The sequence below is a fragment of the Habropoda laboriosa genome, unplaced genomic scaffold (assembly GCF_001263275.1).
Source record: "Habropoda laboriosa isolate 0110345459 unplaced genomic scaffold, ASM126327v1 scaffold87, whole genome shotgun sequence".
Lineage (NCBI taxonomy): Eukaryota > Metazoa > Arthropoda > Insecta > Hymenoptera > Apidae > Habropoda > Habropoda laboriosa.
Window position 1 is genome coordinate 312083 of NW_017100209.1, and position 20431 is coordinate 332513.

The following is a 20431-nucleotide window of genomic DNA, read 5'->3' on the forward strand; positions in this document are numbered from 1 at the left end:
GTGTGGAAAGCTTTCTCTGTCGCGCGGTTCGTTCGCTGACAATGCTTACGTTGCCATAACTCCCTCGGCCCCCAGCGAAACTGGCGGAACGTGACCGTGTTCCGGAATCGAAGCGTTTAGTTTACGAGATAGCGCGCGGTATCCGGTTACTACCCTCCCTCTACCACACACCCCTAATCCCATTATCATTTTCGCTCGAGGACTCGTCGATCAGCCGAGTTCGGATTATCCATGGACGATCGTTAGTTTGAAATGTCCGATCTTCCGCGTGGATTTTGGTAAATGACACTCTGAACGCGTTGTATCTTAACGGTGGTTGTTGCACCGCGTTGATGCGTTACGCGCATCGATACGGATCTACTGGGTGTCTCGTTTGGAACGAACAGATGAATTATTTGCGACCTGATTAGGACGCAACCAAGTCTCGGTTCGGCGGATTACAGCAATAAGCCACTTAGTCACATCTGGCCGCCAGACCGAGGTGCGGATGTTCGGCAGACCGCAATATACCCCCCGTGGACGCACCGGCGCGACACTCGGACGATAGGTCCCAAAACACTCGGGACCATAAAACATTCGGTCCCCCAAAAAGGTCACAGCTTTCGTCGACCAATAGGAGAACACTCCACCTCCATAACACAACCGACTTAATGTCTATATATACACCTGCACACCTGGAAAAAGGTATCACTGTAAGACGAGTGCACGAGACATAGTCACAAAGCGAACAATCCAAATTCAGCTAAACATCTACAACATCTGTTAATGCCCGTGGTTGTGGCGATGAACTTTCGAGCCTTGCAGTGCTTGCACGATGTTGTGCCGTCTGGATAATGATTCGAAGGACCGCCCAATGTGATTGGGACTTGTAGATCGAACTGGTTGCTCCTTGCTTCTCCTTGTGGTGGTTCTACTCGACGACTGACTCTCCGACGTCGCGTCTCGGACGTCCGTGAGAGGGAATTTTTGTTGGGACACGCTAATTGGTTAACACACTGAGCGCCGGCGACCTAAGAGACGTTTAAAGCCTGAGCGCCGGCAACGTATCGGCCACTTAGGGCCCAAACGCCGGCCTCATTCGCTTGTTTCTGATCAATGAGTAGCCAAAGAATTTCACAATCACTGGAATCATCGGAATCACTTGAATACTGTAATGGAACAGCTCACATCACCATCACTGTCCTCGACTTCTATATCAGAATCCAATAGAGAGTCAGCAATATACTCATTAATAATTTCACTCATATTATATGGGTAAAAGGGTGCAGAATAATAAGACTTGTTATACTGTTCAACCAAAAGCGTACGAAAGATACACTGTCTGCGGAATACACTGCTCGAGAGTGATTCTTGCCTGGATTGTTTCTGAACCATCGTATACGTTTTGTTTCTAGAGTATAACAAATGAAGATCGACGTAACCACGACAAGTGAATGCAAATCGATGTGTAAGACACCCATACCAGCAAAAAAAATTCCACATCATCGTGGGGCCGGCGCTCAAGCGATAGACCCAGAATCCCGCGTTTTCACGGGGCCGGCGTTCAATGTGTTAATGGTGAACAATTGCATTTGCCAATCAGCGTGTCCAGCAGCTCGGCGCGCTACCTTCAACTGCCTTCTTGTCCCGGGCCTGCGTGCCTCTTCTACGCTTCGCTTTTCGCTCGCACTTACTCGCTCAAGCCGCACCGGTACGCACCACACACGCGTGTCGGACCCGATCGCCGGTGGATCAGTCACCACACTATTGTACTGCAGAGTAGAGTGTCTTGACTCTAAGACGAACTCCAGACACATCCTCCCAGTGTCCTTGTTTCGAAAAAACCTCGAGATATATTTTAAACAGTGTCCTTAGAAATAGTCCAACACACCTCAAACCATACAAACTTCTCTGAGTCAATTCTTCTTACTTTCAACCCCACCGCGAATAATTTAGACGTTCGTTACAAAAGAAACACCCTGTACATTAAACACAGACAAACATCTGCTTCAGAAAGACAATTCTCTCCTGAAGAAAAAATTCACGTTCACGAAAAATATTCCGCTTCTACTAAATCATCCTATACAGCCATATTTTCCAGCCACCCAGTATATAAACATAAATTCGCAAGATATTCTAAAAGGAACGGTGGCATTTCGCCGGTAAAACAGAAGAGTAGGTTCCTCCTCTTTCGTCTAAATGACGAAAAAGGAGAAAAATGCGGATCATTTTCCCGTCGCGTTACACGTCCCTGTTCCCCATTGATTCCTACCCTTTTCCTCGTTTACGCTTCGCGAAAGAATACGTTTTTAATGAGGCACGACAGCCGGACAACGAGGAGGAACCTTCCTTTTTTTCTTCCTTCATCCAACCAAATCCCAACCCTTCTTTTTCTCCCTTTTCCCACTATTTCTTTTAATCGTCATTTCATTATTGCGTTTTATATTCGAATCACTGGAAGAGAGAGAGAGAGAGAAAGGATCACGTCGGTTCATCGCCGTCAGAAAGAGAGAGAGAGAGAGAGAAAGAAAGCCGGAACAATTTCGACTCTCGATCCGATATAGAACGTATTCGGGTCACTGCCGTTTCTCTTTGCGATCGCTTCGCTATTTCGATCGTCCCTCTTGTCGCTTCTCGCGATTATTTATCGCGAAAAACATCGTGAATCAGGGTGAAATAATTCGCCAGAAAATCGTTAGATTAGTTGTTTTTTTTAAATAATTTTTCTTTTCTCTCTTTGTCGTATTTCTTGTGGGACATTGTTGTGTGAAATTCCGGGAATTTCATGTTCAATTTATGAAGGTAATTCGAAATGGAAGTTGTATAATTGGAAGGGTTTGTTAGTTCGTAATACTAGAATTGTGCTAATTGTTCGACTGTTTGTAAACGAACGGCGAATTAATGATTGGGGTAATTTGGTACAAATTATATTAGAGTGTTTGTTTGAGATTGGCTGCGTTTAATGAAATTCGACGTCGCTTGTTATAGGGATAATTAGGCGGTAAATGACAAACAGGGTGTTTTAGGCGAGGATATGTTGTCGAAGCGTGTGTGTTTTGTAGAATATCTGCTTTAGAAATTAAGAATGTTGTAATGTGTCGGACATCCTGAAAATCCGCATTGAGTACATTAGAGAAAAATCCTTCAAAATGTTCATCTCTTCGTTAAAACGTGAAAAACTCTCCAAAATTTAAATACCACAAAGTGTCATGTACAAAGAAATATCCCAAAATTCCAGCATTCCTCCATTAAAAGAAAATTCACACCAAAATTTCATCATTCCTATATTGGAACCCCAAAAAATGAATGTCACAAAGTATGACATACGCAAAAATACGCCCCATTCTTATACGCAAAATGTCACCATTCTTTTATCAAAAAAATCACACCAAAATTGCACCATTTCTTCACTGGAACACCAAAAATGAATGTAACAAAGTGTGACATATACACAAAAATATATCCTAAAATTCCACAATTGCTGTACTAAAAAAATTCACATAAAAATTTCACCATTCCTCCACAAAATCTCAAAAAACGAATATTCCAAAGTGTGATATATACAAAAATACATCCCAAAATTCCATCATTCCACCATTAAAAAAAATTACACCAAAATTTCACCATTCCTCCACTAAATCTCAAAAACCGAATATCCCAAAGTGTGACATACCCAAAAATGCACCCCAAAATTCCATCATTCCTCCATTAAAAAATTCACATAAAAATTTCACCATTCCTCCACCAAATCTCAAAAACTGAATATCCCAAAGTGTGACATACCCAAAAATGCATCTCAAAATTCCACCACTCCCCTACCAAAAATATCCCACACCACAGAAAACCTCTCCAAAGCTCAACCACCACCAATAAATCCGCCCCAAAATTCCAGCATCCCTCCACTAAACCCACCCCAAAAATCCCTCCAAAAGTAGAACAAACTACGCCCATACCCCCAAAAAAGGAAAATTGCACAAAACTGCCACCACCAATTCTCCTCAAAATAGCACAGAGAAAAAAAAATCCCTCCACTCTGAAAAGCCCTCTCCATCATCCTCTGGAACAGCGAAAGACGCGATCCAGCGAGCGTGGCCACGGTAAAGTCGTCCATTTTCCAGCGGACACGTACCTTCGCTTAATGTCCGTTCACGGTGATGCAGGAACACGCGTGCGGTACTAGGTGAAGGGATAGAACCGACCAGAGAGAGAAAGGGAGAGAAATATATACGTGTATATATAGAGAGAGAAGGATGAACGAAAAGGCAGGAAGGAAAAAAGGCAACGAGAGAGGTGGGCGCCAGCCAGAGTCACAAAGAATGGCGATCGTGGGATTGGGGAGAGGCAGAGAGCGAGTATCGCGATACTCCATCGGCGTAGAAATCGATACGAGGACGGCCAGGGGTACAGGGACACAGGGGGTAGGGCCTTGGCTGTCTGTATTTTTCACGAGAGCATCGTGGACACGGTTGCACGTGGCTCTCAGCTGTGTTTCGACGTCAATGAGATGATGAATTTTCCACGCGTTCCAGTTGAGTGCTCGCGGTTCGTAGTTAACGATTTTTCCCTGTCACGTGAATTTCCAACAGTAATTTGCCTCGCGTGTGAATCGACGGTAGAACGAGTAGAATTTATTGTACATTTTATTATTCCGATATAAACCAGTGGAGTAGAGCGGGTGGAATTTATAGCGTGGTGCCTAATTTGACCGTGAACAATTTGCTGTTTCACTTATGAGGAGCATATCCATGTCCTTTTCGGTATCTAAGTTTCACTGTTAACGAAGTGTTGGTCAATTCATTTATTTACGTGTTTAGGTATTGATTCTAAAGCAGGATCGTATAATATCGTTAATGATTATTATAAAGTAAATGTGAAAAAAGAATATAAAATATTAGCATACTGTGAATATGAATTAAGTTAATATTTAACTACGAAACAGTGCTGAAAATTTATCGAGTGCGATTGAGACTGTTCAACATAATTGTAGAAATATCAAATTATAAAAAATTTCATTGCAATATGATAATAATTGAAGTACAATACCTATAGAACGCTTCGGTAGAACGATTTAAGTGGAACAGCCACGTTTATAGTCAGACACACTTCTCGTCAACTTAGCTCCTCCATTCTGACACTAGTTCCGAAATTTCTCTCCAAGAAAAGCTTTTCAAATACTCAATACTATATTCCCTGACAAACGAAATTTTCATTATTTCAATCATCACTCTAATTATAGCAAATTCATGATTAATTAAAAATTTCAGTCTCCAATGAAACGGTCATATGTTAATTCCCAACAATTACTTTCTCGAACAAAAGCTTCCTCGAACTAAATGTTTCAACAACTTCGTTCGATGTAATGTTTCAGTCGGAGTGGCAACTCCCAAAAAAAAAAAAAGGAGAAGAGAAAGTTAACAAAAATCGCGTATGCATTCGAGGAAGAGTAGCAAGGTCCTTCGTTTTTTTTCTCATCCGGCTGGATTTTACAGCGGCAAGTGGTATAATTATTGGTGCTCCGCGTCAATGCTGGTACTTCAGCTTAATTGTTCGTTAATTAACTACGAGAAATTAATTAATATTTCATTCAGCTCGTTACAAAGTTGTTAGGGCGGACAAATTATTCGGTGTGCATTCCACTGGAGTGTATATGTGTGTGGCTTTTGCTACGCGTTAATTCCAGGCTTATGCAAACTCGAATTCTTGCATGAACGAAACTATTGTTTACGAAGAAACAACGAATACTTTCAGCCTGAAGAATCTCAATGGAAAGATTCCCTATTTATTTAACCGTAATACAACGGTTTGCTTATTTATTCCAAGGATAAAACGACATTTAGCGGAGAGACGAGTAAAAATGATTCATTTGAACAATATTTAAGTAGTATGAACGAATATTAGAATTGTTGATTTTTGCTGAAAATTGTCGTTACAGTTGATAATATTGGGAGAAACGTTGAAACAGAAATGAATGGGTGAGAGAGAGTTTGGAAATTTCAGTAGTACGAATAGAATAAGTGGAAGAGGTCGATCTATGGTCAGTCAAGTGTTATTTTTCGAATAATTCAGGTAAGAGAGGTACTTTTTCGCTTTTCTCCTGGACGAATATTGCTCCAATTTTTGCACACTCGCATCTAACACACTTCCATCCAGTTTTGCATGTATAATTCACATCTCACGTCGCCCATCCAAAAGCCCACATAAATTACTTTCCAGGCAAACTCAATTCAGGTCAATTTACTTCAAATTCAGATTTACATCTACATTAATTACCATCAAGATTCGACCCACGTCACAAAAAGGTATCGTTAAACTCCAACCCTTACACAAATCTGACCACAGTTCGGCGTTGTCACAGAAAAATCATCGCTAAACCGACTCTATATCGCGAAATCGTCGAATTAATAACAATTAGCGGGAAAATTTCCTCTGGTGGAACTTTTTAGGAATATCGACAAAAAAAAATTGAAGAGAAATGTGTCAAAAGAAGGCAACAAATTCAACATCGTTTATCGTAGAAAAATGATCACACAAGATACTCAATTTTCACATTTTCAACTATTTCCATTTCGTCGCGAAACCATCAAATTAACACAAATTAACCAGAGAATTTCCTCTTGCAGAACTCTTCGTCAACATCGACAGGGAAGGTGAAGAAAAATTGGAACACAATTCAATCGTAGAAAAATGACGACAAAAGGTACTCAATTTCCACATTCCAACTATTCCCATTCCCTCGTGAAACCATCAAATTAACACTAATTAGCCAGAGAATATCCTCTTGCAGAACTCTTCATCAACATCGACAAAGAAGCGAAAAAGAAAACAAAGTGGTGAGCATGAAATTTCAGGAGCTCGTAGCGTACCGTCATAATTAGCGAACAAGCGACTCGTCAGCGTTTTCAGACCGGAGCGATTCGCTGACTTCCGTTCATCCTAAATTAACCGATAAAGGCAACATTCTCCTTTTCTCTCTCGTTTCTTTTCCTTTCCTTTTTCCTTTTTTTTTTCACCGGTCCGCTTAAATATTTGAAGAACCGCTCAACGAAATTCTTGCCGTCGTATCGAGTCTCTTCCATTGCCGAGAATCGAGTCCTCATCCAACTCTCTCTCTCTCTCTCTCCGTTTTCCGTCGTTTACTCGTCGATATTTCAACGCTGTCCATCTCCGCTGTCCCCTAATGGATAATTTCCCCCGTACCCGTCGCCTGTTCTCTCTCGTTGCTCCTCTTCGCTGCCATGAAACTTTGTGCGAACGGTGAAAAAGCCCGGGCCGATATGCTCGTTGGCATCGACGATTGCCTCAATCAGAAATCAATAGGCCTGTCTACCGCGCGTCTCTGTCCACGTCAACGCACGTTCGCGTCTGTTCATTGTGTGTCGCGTGACGCGGAGCTAGATGATTCAGGAGGCCTTGAAATCTGTGCTTGGTACTGTGTTGTAGGAATGTTGAGTTGTAAACAGGTTTTACTCGGAGAAAGTTGGAAAATGTGCTGGAGATCGGTAGAGGATTTAATTTGTGAAGGATACTTTTTTTTGGGAAGTGTATGGTCTATGGAAGAAATGTAGCGAAATGTACATTAAAGAATCCTGAGTGAAAATTGGAACCCTTAACTTCTTAGGTTTCTGTCGATTCTGTCAAGTTAATAGAGGTTTTAATTTGTGAAGGATACTTTTTCTGGGAAGTGTAGTGAAATGTATATTAAAGAATCCTGAGTGAAAATTGGACCCTTAACTTCTCAGGTTTCTGTCGATTCTGCAAAGTTAATAGAGGTTTTAATTTGTGAAGGATACTTTTTCTGGGAAGTGTAGCGAAATGTATATTAAAGAATCCTGAGTGAAAATTGAAACCCGTAACTTCTCAGGTTTCTGTCGATTCTGCAAAGTTAATAGAGGTTTTAATTTGTGAAGGATACTTTTTCTGGGAAGTGTACAGTCTATGGAAGAAGTGTAGCGAAATGTACATTAAAGAATCCTGAGTGAAAATTGAAACCCTTAACTTCTCAAGTTTCTGTCGATTCTGCCAAGTTAATAGAGGTTTTAATATGTGAAGGATATCTTTTTATGCGAAGTGTATAGTCTATGGAAGAAATGTAACGGAAATGTAAATTAACGAATTAATTCTGAGTTAAGATTCAAACCCTTAACTTTTCAGGTTTCTGTCGATTCTGTCAGGTTAATAGAGGTTTTAATTCACGAAGGATATTTTTTTACATGAAGTGTATAGCCTATGGAAGAAATGTAGCAAAGATGTAAATTAAGGAATTAATCCTGAGTGAAGATTCAAACCCTTATCTTCTCAGGTTTCTGTCGATTCTGTCAGGTTACGATGTCACTATATTTCTTTCATAGACTGTACATTTTGAGTATTTTGAAGGGAAACAGACTACGTATAGTATCATAAAGAATCCCATATCGCACTGTCCAATACAGGTTTTCTCTAAAAGGAAGGAACCTTACCTTACCAGTCCAACCGTTCCTGTAATTTATATGCTCTTCAAGGATTCAACATTACCATCTTAATTACGCCATCATTTAGCGAGCCAACTACATTTAACGAGCACAATCCATCAGAATTAAAACCTTTAACTATCGAAGAATTTTATACACCGACCCTGTTCACCTGGAAGATCCACAAAAATCTTACGGAATACTGAGCATACCACTTGCTCAGTGTCTCTTTCATCAATGGACCACCACCATCACTCAAAATCTCCCTAATCTTCATTTCCCAAACTCGTTCTAAAGAAATTCATCGACGTTCGTATCCAATCAGCGCCGGAGTCTGTTCTCGATACCGATAAAGCGTAAAATGAGAATCACTGAGCTGTTCGGCGCGGAGTGTTGGCACAGTGCTCGTGATCGATTACTCGTCATCCGCGCGCGATGTCCCGAGTTCGACGCCCACCGCCCGCTGCCAAACCAAACGTACTTCTTCCTCTTTTTTCCCACCCCCTCATCACCCTCACTCCCACCACCCACCTCCTCTGGTGTGCTCTCGAGCTCGTTGTCTCCTCTGCTCTCTTTCCCCTGTTCTATTTCCCCCGGTCTTCTCCTCGTCTCTTGGTCGTTGCATCGACCGTAGCCACTCTACACACGTAGGAATCCACGTTGCACACGATGGACGTTTCACGCCGCACCAGACGACAGATCCTTCTTTCCCTTTTTTTCCCCAACCGGGAGACCGGAAGTGAAGAACCGTAGGCGTAAAAAAAAATAAGAGAGAGGGGAGAAGAAGGGCGGAGTCGATCTCTGCCAAATCAAACTTAAGCCCCTCTTACTCTTTCTCGCTCGTCTGTGCACACCGGACCCGTGGAAAAGATGGTTAGGTTCGCTGGAGATATCGATCAGTGACTGGTCAGTGAACATCGGTGACTGTCCTCGTCGTGGACAGTTTTCTTTTTTGTTTTCGTTTTTTGGGATCTTTTTTTCGAGGGGTTACTTTAGGTGGAGCGATCGCTGTGTGCGTGTTGTGGATGGTGGATGGTTGGTGTTGGTGTTGGTGTTGAGTGTTTCTTTTGGGATTACAAATTTGGAACTTTTTGGTGTATTTTGGTGTTGGTGTTGAGTGTTTCTTTTTTGGTTTACAAATTTGGTACTATTTGGGTGTATTTTGGTAATTTTGGTGTTTGTATTGAGAGTTCTTTTTAGATTACAAATTTGGTGTTTTTGGGAGTATCTGAAAAGGAATATTTTGGCAATGTTGGTGTTGAGTGTTTCTTTTTTGGATTACAAATTTGGTACTTCTTGCTGTATTTTGGGGTTGAGTGTTCTTTTCGGATTACATATTTGGTATTTTTTGGGTGTTTTGGAAAGGAGTATTTTGGAAATATTGGTGTTGGTGCTGAGTGTTCCTTTTAGGTGGCAAATTTGGTATTTTTTATTGTATTTGAAAAGGAATATTTTGGAAATATTGGTATTGATCTTGAGTGTTCTTTTTAGATAACAAATTTGGTACTTTTCAATGTGTTTTGGAAATATTTCTGTTCAGTTCTGCTAAAAGTGATACTTTCCACTGAAGTGTACCGACATTTCAAAAACGTGCGATAATTACAAACACCACGGATACTAATTTCACGATGAAAATTGCTAAAAGTACTTAGCAAAACTACAATAAAATTTCAAAAAATTTGCTAGAAAACTACTGTACTCCAAAAAATGCATACACATACCAAAATACGGTTGAAAATTGTTAAGCCAGGAATAAAAAATTAAATATTGAAATAAATTCCCCTGATAAAAGCTTTTCGAAAAATTTCACTGAATTTCAGATAAAAACGATAAAATATCGGTACCAACAATACGAACTATGTTATTGCTATTGTCACGTTATTACCTTTTCATTGCAGTAACTTTCGATCGACGTTTTAATCGAGGCCGAACTAATCACGAGGCGAAGCATTTGTTTTTTTATCAAAAATAAATGCGAATGAAAAGGTAGAAAGCATCGAAACCGCGGATATTTTCAGCATATACCGGTGCACAGACGAAGTTCTGTCGAAAGCGTCAGTTGACGCGCGTAAACACACTTCGTGTCCTTAATTAAAATGTAGAACAACAAACAAGCAGCGAGCAAATAAAATTCAATTCGGAGGGTAAAAGTACGCAAATTATCATCTACGGTATGCTTGTAAATTATATCTACGCTGGTGTCGTTCGAATTATTTCAATCTGGCTGAATAAACGAACGGTGAATAATTTTAGGAAATATCACGGTTGTTATTCTGTCCTTCTACCAGCGAAACAAAGTGGAAAAATGCAACCTTGCAAATGAAATTTAAAATAAACAAATTAAGAAATGTGAATTATCTGAGATTGCTTTCTTTTCCTTTTTAGTTTGTTACGACGCTATAATACGTTTGTAATTGGTTCCGAATTTCGTAAAAGAAAAGAAATTTACAGCATTTATGTTATAATTTTCTCACACCTAATTAGACATTCAATTTTTAAAGGAAAAATGAATTTCTCAATTTGTCACAATGCAATTTTATGCTAATTCAACTTCTATTTTTTGAAGAAATAGACTAACTCTTTTCAAAATTAAAAATTTTCCAACGTTTAAGTAAGAAAAGATTGCTAATTGTTGCGTCGTGGACCTTGATCAAGTCTTATGATCAGGAGTTCTGGTGCAGGTTGATGATTGTTGCAGCATTTATGTTATAATTTTCTCACACCTAATTAGACATTCAATTTTTAAAGGAAAAATGAATTCTCAATTTGTCACAATGCAATTTTATGTTAATTCAACTTCTATTTTTTGAAGAAATAGACTAACTCTTTTCAAAATTAAAAATTCTCCAACGTTTAAGTAAGAAAAGATTGCTAATTGTTGCGTCGTGGACCTTGATCAAGTCTTATGATCAGGAGTTCTGGCGCAGGTTGATGATTGTTCTCGCTGGTTCGAGGTGTATTAAAACTTCGTTGTTGGGTTAGATGTTTTTTATTTTGCTTAGATGTTGTAGATGTTTGGATGAATTCTTGGTTCGATTAGATGTGTTTTAGATGTTTAGTTGAATTTGGATTGTTCGTTACGCGACGACATGTCTCGTGCACTTGTCTTACAGTGATTGAAGGTTTTCAGGTGTGTTGGTGTATATACAGACATCAGGTTGGTTCTGATTGGTGGTTGTGTTATGGAGGTGGAAAACGTGGTGTCGACGAAAACTGTGTTGTAAACAAATTCGAATGTTTTATGGTCCCGAGTGTTTTTGGGACCTATTGTCCGAGTGTCGCGCTGATGCGTTCACGGGGGGTCGGCACCTCGGTCTGGCGGTCAAATGTGACTAAGTGGCTTATTACTATAATCCGCCGAACCGAGACTTCGTTGCGTCCTAATCAGGTCGCAACACTAATTTTAAAAATGCATCGTTTTATCAGTTTGTTAGTTATTTCTTATTATTTAAGCATTTCTGTGTCATCTGAAATTATCAACTCGACAATTCAATGTTTTACTGTGAAGACGCGAGTTTGAATTAATCAAGCTATTGTTAAATCCCCTTGTTCGTTAATCTTTGATCGATATTTGCGTGGAACGGTCGAGTTCTCGAGGCAAAAAGAAAAGGGGAAAAATGAGAATCGTTCGCTTCATCTACCCCCTGTCGTCAATTTTTCAATAAACCAATCAGCTGGACCGTGGACAACACAACAACCTCATCGATGGTATCGCTGTACGGCTCACCGGTTCTCCACGTGAAACGGAATTCAAATTACTCCCTGCCCTTTCGAAAAAGATGGCAGATTGGCCAGTTCATTGTCTTACAGGCCTCCCATATAATAAGAGCCCTATCTGTCCATTAATCTAGACACAGTTCAAGCACGGGACGCGTCCCCTAGGATACACAAACCCCTTTTCTCTTCCCTTCCCTATGGCGGTGCCTATTATCGCGGTGAGAGAGGGGTGGGAGCGAGAGGAGGAAGGAGGGAGAGAGGGGAAACGAGGGGAGCAGGGAGAAAAAGAGACAAGAAGAGAGAGAAAATAGAAATACAAAGAGGGAAGGAGAGAGGAGTGAAATTTAAAGAAAGGAGAAGGTAAGAGGATAAGGGAGAAGGTGGGAGAAAGAGAGAAATACAAAAGGAGAGAATAAGAGAGGGAGAGAGATATATAAAAGGAGGGAATAAGAGAGGAAGAGAGAAATACAAAAAGAGAGGAGAAGGGAATTCTAAAAACAGAGAAGGTGAATTACAAAAAGGGTGAAGAAGAGAGAAAGAGAGAAATATAAAAAGAAAGAAGGTGGGAGAAGGAGAGATATGCAAGAAGAGAGAATAAGAGAGAAAGAGAGAAGAAGGGAGGAGAAGAGAATTCTAAAAACAGAGAAGGTGAATTACAAAAAGGATGAAGAAGAGAGAAAGAGAGAAAAATAAAAAGAAAGAAGGTAGGAGAAGGAGAGATATGCAAGAAGAGCGAAGAAGAGAGGAGAAGAGAATTCTAAAAACAGAGAAGGTGAATTACAAAAAGGGTGAAGAAGAGCGAAAGAGAAAAAAATAAAAAGAAAGAAGGTAGGAGAAGGAGAGATATGCAAGAAGAGAGAAAGATAGAAATACAAAAAGAGAGAAGGTGAGAGCAAGAGAGAGTTACAAAAGGAGGGAATAAGAAAGGAGAGAAATACCAGAAGAGAGAATAAAAGAGTAAGAGAACTACAAAAAGAGAGCAGGAGAGAGAAATACAAAGAGGAAGTACAGAAAAATATAAAAAGGGACAAGGAGAGAGCAGGACAGTAACAGAGACAGACATAGGTGAAAAAGGGGAAAAAGAAAAGATAGGCAGAGGGTGCAGAGGTCGTACGAGGTCCAGGAACGAGAATGAGGCCTCACGCAGGACACACCAGGACTCTGCCATTTCTCTATTGTCCTTGGCAATCAGCCATATTCCTCTCTTTCTCCCTGCTCCTGCTAACAAATTTCCTTCCTTTCCCTCCTCTTCTTTTCTCAAATCATCGAACCAGAGAATTTCCTTCCAGAAGACGGTCTGTAAACAATCTTTCAGTTCCTCTAACAAAGTTAAAATTTTGCACGTTGCAAGCCACGAGACTTTCTCGAAATTTTTACTACACAGCTATTATATTTCTCAGTGAACACAAATCTCATTCGAACCCATCGATGCAACACTCACTTTAATTACCGTTTAATCCTACGTTAGCTTTATCATCCGTTTAATCTACATTACACTTCGTTCACACCGGATGCCTGCGTATATGTACTTGAAAAAGGTTCGAATTAAAAAACTTGGGTAATCTGAATTCATCGAAACGACGGCGCAATTTATTCTCACCTGGGATAAATATTTAAGGATCGATCTGTGCTACCGTGATAGGACGGACGAAGGTTCGCTAATGGCGAAACTTCTCAACATTTTCGGGCACGGTAACAGCGAGTAACTGCCTCGCGAATCGACCAAAGTCCATAGGAGTTTTACCAAAAGTTATCACTCACCGGTCAGAAGGAGCAACGCCACGGTCGAATCCATCCCCAAAGCCGAAATTCGTCGAAACGCGATCAATTCAACGCATTCTCGGAACATTCCTGTAACGAGAATCACAAGCTGGTTAAACAGAGGAGCAAAGAAGGGTGCGAGTATCGTAGAATTCGCACATTTTAGGGAAGTTCAGCAAGGTTTAGGAAATATTAGGAAATTTTAAGAAATTTCAAATCACTCTTTCTGAATACAAATTTCTCTCCTAGAAATCGAGTTTTTAATTTTTCGCACAAAGGGTGCGAAGCACCATAGAATTTACATATTTTAGAAAATTTCAGAAAATTTTATGAATTTGGAAATTTCAGATCACTCTTTAGACGCTTTTTCTGAACACAAATTTCTCTCCTGGAAATCGAGTTTCTAATTTTTCGCACAAAGGGCGCAAGTACCATAGAACTCCCATATTTCAGGAAATTTTAGCAAATTTCACAAAATTTTAAGAATTACAAAATTTCACAAAATTTTGCAAAATTTAGTTTATTTTATGCAAATTCACCAACAACTTCAAATCACACTTTACACTTCTTCTCTCAACACAAAAAAACAAAAAACAACACAGAAACATAATCTTTTCATCCAGAGAGAGAGAGAGAAAGAGAAGAGAAAAATGAATTTCCAAGGAAAAGGAGTATCGGCATTCTCGGGAATAAGTGGCCGCCATCGACGACACCAGGAGCATAGTACAACGATTCACATCCAGACCGTTTATTCAATAAATTCAAGTGAATGGCCGAGGGAACGTAATGCTTATTACGGCGGCGCGTTCAACAGATTTTACGAGAGCGTTAACGGGCACGGCACGCTCGAGAGTCAGCCCGAATTAGCATGCTGCCTCCGCAGCTGTTGACCGTTAATCAATTAGCGCTATTCCACGTGTGTATGTCTCTGTGCGTGTGTGTGTGTGAGCGCGATGTAACGACTGTTAGGGCAGTAGAGTGTCCCCCCTGGCGTAAAATTTCGATTAAACAGCGCGGCGCACCTTAACCTCCTTGTACAGCTTGCTGCAAAGTTGGAAGATCGAAGGATTTTAGCGGACTCTGAGAGAGGAACGAGAAGGAATACTTTGCATGAATGGAAATTCTCAAAGAAAAATATTGAAACCTAACCATCCTTGAAATTATACTCCTAAGCTTAAATTTTGGCTTTCAAGTACAGTAGTGCACACATAAGCGTCCGCAGTCGCGACCGAATGTATTTTCTGGACAAATTGTACGCCGACCATACACTTATATTTTAATCAATTGAGGTGAAAACAGTGCAACGACGTTCCTCACCCACCTCAGCCAAATGATTTTTATGGCTATAATCGCTAGACCGAGGCGAGCTCACGTGCTCGTTCCATCTAAAACCTCCTCTTGCCGTTCTTCGTCTCTTCGACGATGATACATCAACAACTTACAGTTTGATAACAAAATATTTTCCCTTCAATTTTAATCGCAGAGTACATCGAAACACTGTAATGATTTAATTCTCAGAGAGCCTGTATACACACGCGTGTTAAATGATCGGGGTGAAAACCACGGGGAAAATAAAGTTTAATAACGCGACAGAAATCTATCGGCGAACGCCATACTATGGCGTCCCAGCGAAATTATTCACTTTATGGTGCGCGATGTTGCGGTCGCTCATGGTGAAGGATAACGTGCCGTGTTTTCGGCAATTTCGACGGGATATTGCATGTGAAATGGCGGCGAATGGGGACGTTATGGTGTGTGTTGAATGAATTGGATTGTAAGGGGTGTGAGTGCCTTCGAGAATGTTAAATTCCATTATTTCCAGTTGTGTGTTTTATTTCTTTTTTATTTGTCCAGTGGAATTTAATGATCGTTCGAGAAACTTTCTGTGTTTCGTTCTGTATTGGAACTTTTATTATTGTTCCTGCCAATTAAACTGGAAATTATCAATTATTCGAGCAACTCGTATTTTATTTTACTATTTCCTCTGGCGGAAATGTCTTCATTGTAGAAATTTCGGAAGATACTGTTAAAGGTGATTTTAGGTAGAATCAATTTTCTTTGTAATAATTTTTCAATCAGAATTTTTGCAACTCTAAAAATAACGAAACGTAATTTTTGCAGGAAAATTTCTTCGAAATAATTTCTCTCCCAACACAAAAACCTTGAAAATTAGAAAATCATTAATACCTAAGTGAGAATAATTTTCCTGTGTTCAATTTAAGAACCTTGAAATTTTGCAAAAAATTCGCAGTACTTTTTTAACATTAAATTCGCTGAAAATCTATTTACCCGAGGTTTAATGCGATTAATCAAACATAAGCGATAGAAAAATCTGTTTCGTCGAGGCAACGGCGAAGGAACACGAAAAGCGTTCCAGCTTTATTGCTTCTTATAACGGTAGAAAGGAGCTGTGGAAGGCGTGCTTCGGAATAGAAGTAAAGGAATTTCTATTCGAAAACACTTTAGACCGTCGCGTCGGTAGAATTGAAACGTATTAGCCTGAACGTGGGTACACGTATATAAACCAGTCGATAAGCGATAAGATTGATGGTGGTGCTGCTAAGATATTCATTTATTTCTGAAGAGTGACGCGCTATTTTTCAGGACGCTCCTCGACCAGCGTAATACATTTATCTTAATATTTCATGCTGTCCAGAGGACTGGAAATACGTGTGTGTGTGTGTGTGTGTGTATAATAGGACGAGTGTAACTGCAGAAATCGGAGATAAAAGAGGTTCGTAGAGAAACGTGGATATTCCTCGTCTGATCGTGGACATATGTGTAAGGCGCTGTGGGCGACGGGGGAATAAATATACGCGTGGTTGCGCTTCAAACTCTTTATTTCCAATACGAGGTGAAATGTCTCGTGCCGTCAGCCGATGTCGTCCGAGTCATTTTCGGCGGTTGACTGCCCTTGGCGTCGTCGGTCGGGACCCTGGCTGCCCTCGGAATGGATCTCAAGTGGATCTCGAATCACTTTAGACGGTTTCGATTTTACGAATTTTCTTTATTTGTTAATAGTTGTCTTTGCAATGCGGTTTTCGCGAATATAACGTGGACGGTCTAAACTGCCTGGTAATTCAATGTTGACCGCTTTTACATTAGGGTTTTTGAGAGCTGCGAGTGAGGGAATTTAGGAATGCGTCCGTTAGGCAAGGAACAGGAATGTGTAAGGATAATGACCAGAACTCGTTAGGATTGAGGGTTCGATGGTTGGAAAGAAGAATTGCAGGGACAATGGTTAGGTAATGAACTTAAGGATTCGGTACAAAAAAGATGGGTAGAGTGCATCAGCTTGAAGGTCTGCCGGAGATAAGACAGAAAGTGGAAAACGCGCAGGTACTTGGGATAAGGATCTGTATGCATGGGAGTCAAGGGACAAAGGGATGAGGATTCGACACCGAGGACAGCGATCGTTATCGGCCCGCCATGTCATCGACGGCGACGAAGACACGTCCGTTGCGTGCGTCTCGTTGTCTTAGTCGTGCATGGGCCGCCACAGCGCTGTGCGACGCGCCTAAACAAGGACCGCCGGATCCGAGACGCAGGGGGCCCTAGACAAGGATGAGCGCAGGCTGCACCTGCCAGGCTTGCAGGGTCCTAACGGTTAGGCATGCCTAAAGACGAACGTGGGCCTATTGCGGAAACGATTAGGCATACCTAAATATTGCAAGCCTAATTGTTGCCGCATTAGGTCCTAATTCGGAAGGAATAACGTGTTAGCACAACTTAAGTAAACGCAACACACGATAGGCTATTGACCGAAACGTATTATTTTATAAATGCAAGCGGCCGCTAAGGTACTCGGGTGTCCGTCTCGCTCGACGACTATATTAAGAGTGTCCTCTCCGCGTTCTATCCTGCGTTGCTCCGAAAAACCGTTGGAGCCCCCTCGTTGGACTTTCCGAGGGAAGGGCTTAGTTTATGGCATCCTCTTCCTGGGTGACAAAGTCCAGCCCACCACTTCGCCGCCGAAATCTCGCATTTCTTACAAATGCATGCCTAAGTTGGGCATTCCTAACAGTTGCCATACGTGGCCCAAATGGGGGTGGCCAAGCGCACGCCATCCAAACAATTCCAATTCCTCAATCCTCAAGAAGCAGCACGAAAACAACTCCAACCCTTCACTCTTCCAAAACCACCATAATCAACCTGAAAATCTCCAACCCTCGCATCATCGTTCACCCAAAAAGACACTTATCCAGCAGACGAGTAATCACTTTCTCAATTTTCCTCCAGCGACAGAGGAGTAATCCAAGGCGTACGTTACCTCGAACCGCAATAAAACTTCCAAAAGATCACGCACACAGCGGAGTAACGGTCCGATCCCAGGGGAACGACGACGACGACCGGGTTATGGTCGCGACGAGGTTCACGGGAGAGGGTGCAGAAGGGGTGGCCAGCAACGAAAGCACATTTCGTTTGGCCGGGCAGAAAGGCAAGGTTCGCACTGGAGACCGGAACCGCGACGGCGGTCATTTTTCACGGCGCGGACGTCCGCTTCCGGTCCACGGCACCGCGAAATACAAACAAAAATAACGCTGGAAATATGTGAGAAATGAAGAAGGAGAAAAACACCGGCTTCTTCTCTTCTCCTTTTTCTGTTTCTACGAAAGTACCACTTTTTTCCTAAATTTAGCGATTCTTAGCGATCGCCAATTTTTTTGCGACAGTGTGCGTGAAAATTAGGTTACTGAATCTATTTTGTTATAAAAATTAGGAAATAAGTTTGAAGATGTAGCGATTTGTCGTTTCCAAGAATGCGAAAAATGCGTATTTATTGTAACTGAAAAATAAAGAGTAAAATCTTGAAAATACAGCCTTTTTATTTTATTTTCATTGCATGTCAATATTTGCTTTTTAATGGAATAAACGAAATTCGAGGATATAGAAATTTATGATTTCCAAGAATCAGAAGAATGTGTATTTATTGCAACTGAAAAATAAAGAATAAAGTTTCAAAAATCAAAACTGTGTATTTTATGTTTCCTGTATGTTAATACTTGTTTTCTTTAATGGAACAAAGATTTTTCACTGTAACAAGAGAAGAGGAATGTTGTCCAAGTGGGTAGTTATAATCGAATTTCCTAAGACTCCCCGTTTCATTATCCTAATTCAATAAACTGGTTTAAGAAACTTTTAAATACCTCCTTTGAAAGAATTTCACTGGAGAATGCTTCAGCCACTCCCCTCAAGACCCTCCTACACTCCGCTTATCTTTCTTGCAAAGCATCCTTATTTTTATCATAAGTACCCTCATTTTCTTAAAACATCCCTATTAATACACCGCGATTCAACGGAATAACGAGCAAGTAGTCGTCTTCCTTCTTCCTCCCGCGAAACATTCTTACGCTATTTAACATAAATATCTTCGCTCTACGAGAGAACATTCTTATTAATGTAGCATGTTCTAACAAAAATTACAACCGAGTAGCAGCCATTCTTTCTTGTAACGTAACCTCGTTCTTTATCTTTCTAAAGTATTCTCGCTAAAATGTACATTACAACTTACCAAAGCAGCCAACGACTTCTCGTTCATAACCGAAAAATAAAAGTATCCCTTTTCTCGTCGGGCAAAGACTTTCATTATCGTGGAGAGCTTTGAAAAATAATAATAAAATGAACGTGACTTAAGGGAAGATTGAGATACTCGTTTCCTGTTCACAAGACCTCCTCAATTTCTTGGAATACATTTTTCAAATAAGCTTTCTACATTTTTTTCCATTTTCTTGGGAAATTTATTTAAACAGGAAGAGAATGTTGAACTATAATTTATTGTGGTGGAATGGATGAGAGGAGAAGAGTCCTTTTCTCAGGCACGCTAAATATTCAAAATATTTCAGGTGTCTAGGATAATTAAAATTTAAAAAAATTTTGCAATCTGAGTCCAGAAAAATTAAATATTATATTTCTAATAATAATTTATTATGGAGCTTCTCTCAGGTATACTAATTTAAATCTATTAATTTAAAATACATCAAGAGTCTGAAATATTAAAAATTTTCCAAAATTTTGCAATCTGAGTCCAGAAAAATCACACATACATAAACTATCACAGTGGAATGGAAGACAGTAAAAGAGCTTTCCTCGTATACACATAACTCGAACATATTTTTCTGAAATATTTAAAATTTCAAAAATTGCAATCCAAGTCCAGACCATATTTTCAAGAGAATTACCCGTATTCAAACGTAAATTCTTTCATCCAAATTGCTATTTATCTCCACAATATCAATATCAAGTCTATGAAAAATTGGTGGCAGATTCAGTACTGATGAAAATTGGGAGGTGATTCCAAACTTTCGGCCGGTGGTGTATCTTTGCCTTTTGACGACAGCCCGTTCTTAGCTTCGGTAGTAGACGTACGCCGAAGAGTCCGAAATAAACTACTTTGCACGACATAGTGATTCCAAACTTTCGGCCGGTGGTGTATCTTTACCTTTTGACGACAGCCCGTTCTTAGGTTCGGTAGTAGACGTACGCCGAAGAGTCCGAAATAAACTACTTTGCACGACATCCTGATTCGA

General features: G+C 40.4%; 1 protein-coding gene across 1 annotated transcript in view; it reads right to left on the reverse strand.

Annotated features, from left to right (window-relative positions):
* The window catches only part of LOC108570726 (Down syndrome cell adhesion molecule-like protein Dscam2), a 156148-nt gene extending 142156 nt beyond the window's left edge, over window positions 1-13992 (reverse strand). The window contains 1 exon segment of the mRNA XM_017932627.1: window positions 13905-13992. Within this exon segment, the coding sequence (XP_017788116.1) occupies window positions 13905-13992 (88 nt within the window).
* Window positions 13993-20431: the final 6439 nt, after the last annotated feature.